Source organism: Athene cunicularia, assembly GCF_003259725.1.
Source record: "Athene cunicularia isolate RWA chromosome 4 unlocalized genomic scaffold, athCun1 chr4_part2, whole genome shotgun sequence".
Lineage (NCBI taxonomy): Eukaryota > Metazoa > Chordata > Aves > Strigiformes > Strigidae > Athene > Athene cunicularia.
Window position 1 is genome coordinate 5,183,269 of NW_020799099.1, and position 11,685 is coordinate 5,194,953.

Sequence of the window (11,685 nt, forward strand, 5' to 3'; positions counted from 1 at the left end):
GGGGGGGGCAGGGCAGGGCACAGTTTGTCAATTTGTTGGTTTTTTAAAATGAGTAAAGTGTGGATACCTAATAAGCAGAGTAGAGCCAATTGGGCACTATTTGACACTAGCATTACAAGTTTTTTATTCAGTGCCCAAGCAAAAGAATTCTCCAGTTCAGTGTTGAAGGATGAAGCAACTTTGCAACAGCCTTTGTGTCAAATTTTTACGCCTGATGACATCCAGCACTTCATAGCCTCCAGCCCTCACTTTGCTTTTCCAGAGCTGACTTTATTGAAAAGGGAAAAATACCGAATGGAGTCACTTATCAATACATCTTGAGTATTTCCTTCTTTACAAGCACCTACACACATTACTACAGAAATAACTTAAAACATTTAACTCAAGTCTCTTAAACTAGAGCACAATAGAACAAGACCACCAACAGCAATCTCGAAAAAGGTCGCATCTTGCACATTAAGATCTCTCTTTGTTCCCCTAAAGGGGTGAGAAATCAATAGGGCTTAAAAAAAAAACCAACAAAACAAACAAACCAAAACCAAACGAAAAACAACAAACCTTTGACATGACTAAAGAGTAAGGGAATACATAAATACAAGAAAAACATTCCACAAGTAAGGTTTATCTATTTTGTTAGACTTCTCAGGATTACAATTGGTTTGACCGCTAAAATTCCCTACCCAGTCAATACTCTGCAAAAATGAGGTATGTCAGTGAAGCATACTCATCTACTCTTTTGACTAGAAGGCGAGTGTATGAAAAAGTTACCTTAAAAATCTCTTTCAGAATTTCAAGAAATAAAGGAATATTTAAAATGGATATTCTGAATTTCAACAGCAAAAACAAAAGAGAGAAGAAAGCTCATGGACTTTGAGGGTAGGGAGAAAACCCTGTATTATTAGATTTAAGTTTTCAACCAGGCTCAGGGAGAACAAAAAGGCATAGTTAAATTCATTAAACTCTTCAAAAAAAAAAAAAAAGCTCTTTTAACACAAATAGTGTAGGCATGCACACAATATAAAACTTAAGTTTTTATAAGAACCTAAATTTTTCTTTAAAAAAACCCCTCAAACATATCCCATTTTTTCCTTAAAACACATCTCTCAAACTTCCTGATACCAAATTAAATCCTCAGACGATTTGCTTAAATACATATATAAAATCCTTTTCACAGCAAGAAAAATACTTACATCATCCCAGGTCCAGCATTTTTCGTTAGCAGTAATGCCAGTCTCTCGGTAGTACTCTTCCAGTGGCGGTTCCAGAAGAATCACATCGAATTTGGACTTCAATTCCCTAATATCAAAAGCTTCCAGGTCTGCTTGTAAGTACCTGTTTAAACAAAAGGCAATGGGATTGTTTGGACAAGTTACAATGGTGGTTTGAAAATTATACTCTACTGAGCACTTCTGTGTAGCCAGTTAAGAGTAGTGTCTCCTGTGTAGTTCATATAGATCAAACACCCTAAATCCAGAGGAGATCCATAACACACTGTCACTTAACCTAGGCTGGATGCTGTTGCATTAGCTTTTTTAAAAAGTAGTCTTTCTCTCAATAGTTTTTAGTATTGTAATTTAGCAAGCAGGAAACATATGCCCATACAGACCGTACACAGTATCTAGTACAGAATCACGCAACCTTCTGTACATCCATGGACTATCTAGGAGAAAACAACATTTAAGTAGCAAACACTCACTGTCTGACTAACAGACTTCTACTTTGCTTCGCTATGAGGAAGGGGCATATTTTTAGAATTGCCATTTATTATATGTTATGTTCAGAAGATTCTGAATACTGGAAATGTGGTTACTTTTCATATAGTGGAAATGTATTTATCTATCCCTATAATAAAAGCATGATTCCCATACACATTGATTTTATTAAATACACACTCAAATGCACTCATGACTGGCCTCCACACCTGCCCACCCCTCACTGCCGTATCACTGTCCTAAAAAGTATACTGCCCTTCCCTCAATACCTTCAACAAGCTGATAAGCGGACCACCACCTCCCCCTTCCTAAGAAAGTGTCTGGAAGAGATTATTATAAGTGTATTTGGTGCTATCAGAAGGCAGCATGTGATTACTATTTTTTCCCCTTTTGTGCCTTAAGGCTAAGAATGCCAAAATGCATCTAGCTTCAAAACAGCAAGTTGAGTTTTGTAGTTTGCATCTCAGCTGTTCAGACAACTATTTCAAGAGCTTTTTCATGTGACTATCATGAAATAGTGCTATTTTACTCAGTACAGATTAGGACTACAGTATATTAAAAGCATTAGGTTCACGTTCAGATAGGTTCAAATTCCTGGGAGTAACATGCCGTGTGCTTATACTGTGTCTAACGTTCAGGAAAAACTCAAGAGGTAATTCAAGTTAATCAGACGGATCACTTCTAGACGCCTAAACTTTTTTTGGTCTTAAACTACAAAGGAGCATCTGACTAATGATACTAAGATAATAGCTGAACATTCTACAAAAAAAAGCTGTTGCAAGAACAGCTAAGGTTATATTAAGAGGCCAATTTTTTAAAGCTTTTCTTGTTATTGTAAACTGCATGACAGTATGAGATTCATGATCCTATGACGTTCTTTTAGATCCCAAATTAAAGCCTGCAGACCAATCAGTTGACAGTTTGGTCTTAAAAAACAAAGCTTTAGATAAATAATCACACACTGGAAAGAAGATCTAGTTTATATATTATATTAAACATCTAGATTACACTAACAAAACCAAACTGATTTTATTCTTCTGAAGTTTCAATGGATTAATTTGTATATACAAACAGTAATAGAAAATGTAAATTCTGAGCAGGTGCTAGAGAGAGAGATTTGCAAAGCAGACAGCTAACTTCAAACAGGTCTGGAGAAGAAAGGCATTTTCCACAGGAACACTTACATGGGAGGAGTGTTAGATTTAGATATCAGCTCATCCTTCAATCTGATGAGCTCTCTAAGTTTTGGATATTCTTCAAACCTATCTGCTAAGCCTAAGAAGAAGAAAACATGAAGTTAACAACTACTTAGAGAGTAAATCTGTATCAATTAAGCATTGTCCAGTACTCTGAATAAGTCCAATAACTAGCCTCATTTTAATTTGTTAGAACAAACCAAACCCTTCAAAGCAGTTTTTTGTTCAGTACTTCGTAAAAGCCTCTTGCCTTCACCCAGTCATAGTTGTTACTGAATGTAGTGTCTGTGCTCTCATCCACCCAAGAGCACTACAGGGATCAGGAGTTCACAACTCCTTTATCAGAAGGAGACAATCTTTCATTTAAAATAAAAGTGTCTGAATGACAAAAGTTATTTTGTTACCTCCCCCATCCATAAATTCATATTAAGTTCTAACTAACACTCTTTTACAGAATACTCTTATTTAACCTTTAAAGACTATTTCTGGGGTGTGGCTGGTTCCCTTAGGCAACGCTGCATTTAGTACTCTGAAGTCAGCCATGAAGATCTGAATACAAGTATATTTATTTATTGGGTTCCTAGACTTAGCTTTATGTTAATTTTCAAACGTTTCATACATATAGAATGTAAGAGAGAACCCTAATTAGGTTTTCTGCAGCAAAGTTTTATAAAAAAAGAGAAAAATCAGCAAACTTTTCAGTATATTACATTCCCACTTCAAAAAAGTAAGCAGTGACAGTGGTTTTGTTATTGCCAGCAGTAGGCTCAACAAACTTCAGTAGGAGTTATTTACAAAGCTTCACGTTCATTTAAATTTACAACTTTCAATGGTACTAATCCGTGGGGGACAAAAACCACACCCAAACTCAAAGAACCCACAACCTCTCTCCTTATTTTAATTCAAACTTCTGAACCCCCGATACTAGCATCGCACTAGTTAAAGCAAAATTCTTAATATCAAACCTCACTATCTCTTATGACATGCATAAACCACCCACAAGTTACTTTCATTCTCTTCCTTAAACACAAAACATCTTAACACCACTACTGTGTTCTGATTTCCACTGCTAATGCAAGTCATACTCCTGACTTGCAGAAACAGAAGCCAGTTATCAGCAGCTCAGCAATAGATGTAAAAGAATTTTCACTCCAGATAACCCCAGTTGTTTTAAAAATACAAACCCAACAAACAAACCAAACCCCACAGGTTTCCCCCTCTCTTCCAACAGCAACATCAAAAAGATGTAACTGGGTGCTCCAGAGCCATTACTTCCCTACAGCTTTTTATAGGGTTATGTCCAGTTAGGAAGTAGCCCCTAAGCGGAGTTCTGATTGTTATGTACAAAATGTATACTAACCAATGTCACTTGACATACCTCATCTCTAATAAGATCTAGACTAACTGCTGCTGACACGTTCATATCCATATTAACACTCATAACAATTTGTCCTGTCCCTTCCCGATTCTTTACACAGCAGAGAAGTTGGGGTAAATAACATGGGCTGCTATTTCTTTGTACTAACTTCAAAGAACAATGTATAACTATTTCAAGTACATAACTGTGAAGCTTGAATGCTTTTCAGATAAAGCCATTAACTAAGTGAAAACAGGTCATCTTTCATAGTAAATATCTAGATGTGTTTCACAGAAGCACTCTCAAAACATAGAGAAGAAACAAACTAAGTGCCTCCACAAGCAAACAAAACCTCTTTGGGCTGGCATCTATAAACACAACACTCCTGACAATCTTAAACTTGATAAAGAGAACTGATGCAGAAAACTGCAGAGGGAGGTGTCCTGCTTTTTTTAAAACCCAAATAACTACTAGGCACCCTTTCTGAAAAACAGGACCAAAATGTACCTTAGTTTTAGAAAGCTTAAATTCAGACCTAATAAAGCCAGATTTCAATAACAAGTCCGGTGATGGCTGAGTGAATGAAAACTTAAAAAATAACATGCAATAATATTTTGGGCCTTCTAATGAGATGCCATCAGTTACATAATTTAGCTGGTACATATTATCCATGCTGCTTACCAGCTTACATGTTAGTGTTTTCCATACTTTATATGCTCTATGCATTCTTGGCAGCAATACAGTCCAGGAAACAGCTGAACTGTCAGTTATTCAAACTTCCAAAGGGTTTAAGATCTGCTCACTAGAACCAAAGTGCTTAGTTTTTAACAACCTTTCTGGTTAAATATTTTCAAAATAAGACCAAAAGAAAGAAAAACCTTGGTAATAATCACCTCCTAACCGATTAAAAATAAAATAATTCATATAAATTTATATATTGGTATGTATGCATACAGAAAGATAAATCTATGAAGTATATGTGTATCTATATTTCCCAGTAACTTTAAGGAAATAAAAAAGGGAAGAAAAAGAAGTGATACCAAATAAAATAAGTTATCTTCAAACAGCTACTAACTATGTCATACCAACATCTCTGATGAAGTTCTGGGGTCTGTGTCCCGTATCCACAAAGTGTTGGCAGTAATCGTTGTGTGGATTTAAGCTCTGAGTACCCTGAAGGAGAACAAGAGGGAGTTCAGCAAGAGCAACAGCTCTGGAGATAATGGGACATACACACAGACACATGTAAAGTCTGATAAATGAGATAGATTTTTTTTTTTTTTTCTTTTCAACATGCCTTTATAAGCTATGCTAGTCAAGACCGTCATTGTGTTTTTAGTTCCAAATCAGCCCCACTTGTTACTATGGCTCATTGTAAGTTGACCCAGATCTTTGGTCAGACTGATGTAAACACTTGTTACAGTCACATCTTTTACAGGAAACTTCCAGTACTTGTGAATTCCAGACAATTACTTCAGCCTTTAAAGCTGTATTTCATCAATTGCAGTAGTTTTAACAAAACTGCCAGCTTTGACTAGACTTCTAATTGCAAAAGCAGCTCACCTTAAGAAAGGTACTGGAATCTTTGTAAATCTCTTCTTCATAGGGCAGGTTCTCTTCATCTTGCTGCAGCTCTACTTCATCCTTGGAAATAAAGCAGATATTACAAGTTGGCAAGATTATGCTGTTTCTCTCCTCACTTCCTAAGGAAAGAAGTGGGTTGTCTACAAACAGAAGTCTCCTAAAGCAGCAGATCATGAATGGCTCCAACTCCAGGTTTAGAGGGGAGAAAATATAATTACCTATTCCTGAAAAGGTCTGACTCTCATTAATGAGGAAAGTGTTACTGGGAAAGGCCCTTGAAAGAATGAGAAACCCTTCAGTTCTAGACGCTGACAGTGTAGGCAGCGCTTTAGAAAGTACAAGGCTTTTAATTTTTGTCACCAAAATATTTCACTCCTTGGACTAAAGCAAATGATGTATTTTGTTGAAGTTCTTCGTAGAGAACCTTTGAATATTTATATCCACTCAATCATCTCTTACGTTCCAACCTTAGCAGCCAAAACCATCTTCTCTATATAAATCTGTTAAAGTACACACTTCGCAGAAACAGCACATGGTACAAGCCAGTATTTCATTTGGACTGTCCTTAAAAGTAACTTTAAAACTGCCATTTTGTAGTCTCAAAACGTACAGAAAACGAGTATTCCAGTTTTTACCCCTCAGTTAGTGTGTCATCAACTATTTATTCATCAGATTTCTGGAATTCAGAGATCTGTCACACTGACATACTGTGTGTGTGTGTCATCCAACACAGAACTCAGAGGTAACAGAAACAAAAAAGAGACTCACTTATTCAATGTCACTCTGTTTTCCCATTGATCCTGAAACAACCCAGTATATATATTAAATATCAATAAAACCAAAGAACCACTAAATAATATCTACCCTATTTTAGTAGGAAGCATATACTCTTTCAGACATTACTGATTCGAACAGAAATCTTAATCAGTTAATACAGCACTTCATGCGAGGAGAAAAACAGTCTCAAGGCTGAAATATTGACAAAAAGGAGACATTCAAACACAATGAAATAAAAGGAAAGATGGAAAAATCAGATTTCTCACAGAAGCAAACTCAACTTCTTCCCCCCAACACACATCTTAAGTCTAAAGATGCAGAGAAGAAGCCACAATTACTGCTGCATTTACCCTACGCTACATAAGCTGCATGAATGCAGAAAAGTGTTATCCCTATTTTGATTCCACTAACTGTTGAAATATTAAAATAAGCTCTGTGTCCTTTCCAAACTGGAGCTTTGAATAAACTTCTGAAACACCTGCTGTGATTAACAGGTCACAGATTCCCCCTCCCCATTATTCCAGTGAAGATTTTACAGAGATAGTCTATTTGTTTGTTTAATCAGACCAAAAAGAGAAACAGCAAGTGTTTACACGGAAAAGGAATGAACAGCAGACAAGCAGCAGCAAGCGAGTTGGAAGAGGGGTTTTAAGTAAAATTAAAGCTTTCATCTTCCTGTAATCTTAGCCTTCTGATGATAAGCACTTGTTAGATACCTACTTCTGAGTCATCCCAGTTCTCTTCATGCCTTCGTAAGTGATTTAAAATTTTAAAAAAGCATCTTGTGGCCACAAAGAAAAAGCCCACACCACTAACTTTCAAAGGCAAAAGGACACAGTCAATGCAGAGACAGAATGAATTTAACAATAATACAAAATAATAGGTTCTTGTACATTAATCATCTTTGTTTTCCAAATCTGGTATACTGTTGCTGAGCTAGGGAAACAAAAACTACCCACAATATTCAAGCATATAGTTTTTTCAAATGACTAGAGATACACTAAGCAATTATTATGATTCAACCAAGGAAGATTTTTTTTTTCAGCCTCCAGAACAATAGCATGGAAGCATTCCAAGGCTGTTGCTTGCAGAAATGAAGTAAAACAAGGCTGTATCAAATTAGGCTGGCAGACAGCAGATTTCAACCACAGGTATTTTTGTACTTCATACAAAGTTAAAACTCTGGAAATCTTTGCCACAAAACATTGATGATACCAGACATTTATAAAGGTAAAAGCAATTGAGTAAATTCACCCAGGGAAGAGGAGAGGTGGGGCAACAATCACAACTCCCAGAAGCTATGAAAAGCCTGGGAATGGCAGCAGATAGTCCCATTACCTGTCACTTCCAAATACTGACCAGGGAGCTCAGCTGACCCTAATATAACTGTTACAGTCCCACAAAAACACAGGAGTATTGTCGTTCCTCAGAACCACAATTCAACTTCCTGACCTTAAAATATCCATTATGAATTTTTGCCAATAATGCACCTCTTCCTGTTATCTCCCGCCTCTATGGTTCGTAGTGCAGTCAGGCTCCAAGACAGATATCAAGCTGCCAGTGGGAAGCTTAACCACCAGCTTTGCTGCCCTTTATTTTTGTATCAGCCTAATGTTTATTAAGAAGAGTCACTATAAATTTAAACTTATTCTACAAAAAAAAATCCCAAACAAAAACGCCTTTTTTTTTTTTAATCGAATGTTCCTAAATGGCAAAGATCAATATACTTCATCTTTCACCTCAAAAACTGCTCACACCTCCCCCATGTAATGAAAAAGACAATGTTACTGTTCAGCCTTCTCTCAAAACATCACGGTAAGGCATTTAGGTGTCATCAGCTCACTTCACTGTCCATTCGGAGCACCAGAAACTGACAGAAATCCTCTCAAATACCCAGCTACATTTGTTGAAAGGTTCCATGCCCACATCCATACACGCTACCCCTGCAGACCTTGCACCACCGCATTGCATTGCGGTAACAACGATGTTCTATCTTCAGAAGAACCCACCCTCACCAGCAACGACAGCTAGATGCTCGGGCTCCAGCTAGAGCTTGAGTTGAGGTCTGAGGACATGTTCATTCTCACCAAATCTGAAGTCAGGGCACAAAAATTTTAAACCACTTCAGAAGGATTGAGTGATCCCATCACGTAGAACCCAACGCTGCAAGTCAGGGTTTTAGAAAGGTATGAGTCACTTTACGTCAGAAATACTTGCCTCTAATTTTCCTAACAAAACTGACAAACTTACAAGATTTATCTGCAACACTAATAATTAAGTCTATTATTACTTTTGTTTAAGGAGTATTAAACACAATCCAATAGGGCTTGATACCATAAGGATCTAGATATTTGCACTGGTTCATATTACAAGACTAAATATAAACGGGCTCAAAGTAGTAAGGAAAAAGTTACATAAATACAGATGGGATTTTACTAAGTTCTTATCTTCCTGCCAATAGGGAATTAGCAATGTCTGCAGAAAACAGCTGATGACTCTAGATGTTCTACTTGGGGGTTTCATGTTTCGTAAATCTATTCATTTGCTCAACTGAAGTTGGTCCAAGCTAGTAGCATTAAAATATTCTTCAATTTCAACAATACAGCAAGAGTCTGGCCACTTGCAAATGGTTACAGCCCACCTTAGGGTAAGTCTTCTCCATGATAACGATAAGATTCATACACTGACAACTGAAGTGATGTATCCACATATATTTCACAGAAAAAAAAAAATAGTTGTTTAACCACATACTTGGAGAAGGAATAAAATGATACAAACTGATCACTAATGTGAGCATAAAAGCCCCACTGCACAAATAGTGTGTGTACTCTGTAAATCCCTTCTTTGAGATGCTGACTTGTTTGTTAAACAAGATGTACAGACAAACACTTTGCATGCTAAAATGAGTGTCTGTCCATTTACTGGTAGGCTTTTAAAAAAAATCAGTAATCAGTGTCCCATAATACATTAACTTTTTGTTTTAGTAAGACAGGAGATAGACATTATTACAGAAAGATTTATAAGCCTGAACACAAATGTAACACTATCAAGGCCTCGTATTTCAAAAATTACTATTCTTAGGCATCCAAGAGAACAGCAGATACTGCATTATTTCATAAATGCACTGACCTTGATTCTACTTAACTAGAGAAGCAAGGTTATTAGGACAAGATAAAAACAGAGAGGGAGTATATGCTGCTGCAAGATCAGAAAGCAAATCAGAAAGACAGCTGTATCATAATTGTGCCTTTGTTTAACCTCCTTCCTCTACCACTCATCTTGGCCAACATTAGATACGAAACAAGAAATCTATCAAATAGCTCTTGGATGAGCATTTGAAAAAAGTGAAGGGCATGAGAGTTTGACAACCACTCATTCTTCAGTGACCACAGAGGTGTTTTGTTTTGGTTTTTTACAGTCAACTTTTCCTGGATACTTTGGATGCTTAAAGCATATCTCAAAACAAGCCTCTTTCTTCCATCCCCTCAGATTCTCTTATTTCTTCCACTCACCCTGAACTGCATCCCTCTGCACTTAAGGGGCAGGTTAGAAGACACCCTCAGCCTCCTTGTGTCTCATCCAATGGCCTGTGCCTCTTGCTAAATGCAAGCTTTTCTCCCAACACAAAGAAATTCCAGTCAAGATTTTTTTTCTTGTGTGCCCAAGCATGTACACATTTTACCACTTTTTCCCACACAAGTCAGCCAGCCAAGGGACACTGCCATTCTGTGTGGACACTATCACCTAAGCCTACCTCCCCCTAGAAGCAGCACTAAATTAAGCCTCCACACACTGGGCTCTGGTGTGTGTACAATTGAGTGCACCTAAACCAGGTCTGAAGAGAACCACTTAGCATCTACACCCCCTCTTAGCAGTGGAAGCATCAGTTAGCAGCAGTGGAAGACATGAAGGGAAATGCCACTGAGGGACATAAATTTTAAAGTATCTACACATATATTTATTTTTATTTATACGCACAAACACACATTTTGTAAGTCCCTCAAAGATACATGAACACTTGGGGTTTTTTTACCTTATATTCTTCAATCTCTTCCTCATCAGCCTCTCCCTCATCTGGGTATTTGCGTTTTGCATTTGGTGCAGAAGTATCATAAGCAGCCCTATAAACATCCAAAAAAACCCCTCATATAAAACAGGTTCTCTCTCCAGACAGAACATTTCATGAATCTCTGATAATCTGCCTTTACGACATGTTTCTGTTACAAATTAGAAATTATTCTGAGCCTTCACATACAAGAAGTTGTTCCTCTCTCAGTATATTTGCCTAACTTCTTAAGAACAGAACTCCTGAAAACAGGAGTTTTCCTCATTTTTCTGTTGTAAAAGGTATAGCTTGTTTTAAAAAAAGCAGTTCATGTACAAAATTAAGCCTGCTTACACACGGAAATGACTGTTATATGTGAGAATCAATAAACACTACCTACTTTGTCCTAGATGTGTCTGTTGCTCCGTAAGAACTTTAAATTGTCCTGTGACTGCTCTCAGCAAAACTATAAAGGCTCTAGGACAGTGCAGACGGCATACTCTACATTCACACCTCAGTTTTGCTCCACAGTAGCTTTTTAACATAAAGAGCAAAAGTTAACCTTGGTTTCCAAACTGCTGTTAGAAGTGAATGACTAAACCCTACTCACCATATTCAAAGTTTACATTTGAGTAGTTAAACCATTTTTCTTTCACTGAATTGTATGTTTTTAAATAAACGGTAAGATTTTATTTTGTTCTTTGTAGCGCGATCTCATCCCATTTTAACCGTTTGTTATTATTGTTAAAACCGCCTCATTCCTAACAGAAGTTTCACGCCGATACCGACCTACACGTTTCTCTCGTTTCAGCGATCTCCCGCTGGTCATCTTTACTGTTCAGCACGGCTCCGATACTGTCGGCGTTTTCAGCTCCTAACTGAACAACGGGCAAAACAAATGCAAGCCACGGTTACGGCTGATTAAAACCCACCTAAACGGTTAACAATCGGGGAGCCAAAGGGCCACTCTTTAAGCTGGGCGCGCCCTCCTACCAGCCGGGCCCGCCACAGACC

The 11,685-nt window shown here is 37.4% G+C and overlaps 1 protein-coding gene across 1 annotated transcript in view; it reads right to left on the bottom strand.

Annotated features, from left to right (window-relative positions):
* Positions 1-11,685, bottom strand: part of METTL14 (methyltransferase like 14) — a 21,885-nt gene that overhangs the window by 9,670 nt on the left and 530 nt on the right. The window contains exons 2-7 of the mRNA XM_026848041.1: positions 11,461-11,549; positions 10,660-10,747; positions 5,829-5,909; positions 5,351-5,438; positions 2,897-2,987; positions 1,191-1,332 (exon numbers count right to left, since the gene is read on the bottom strand). Coding sequence (XP_026703842.1) covers positions 1,191-1,332; positions 2,897-2,987; positions 5,351-5,438; positions 5,829-5,909; positions 10,660-10,747; positions 11,461-11,549 — 579 coding nt within the window. The remainder of the gene's footprint in view (positions 1-1,190; positions 1,333-2,896; positions 2,988-5,350; positions 5,439-5,828; positions 5,910-10,659; positions 10,748-11,460; positions 11,550-11,685) is intronic.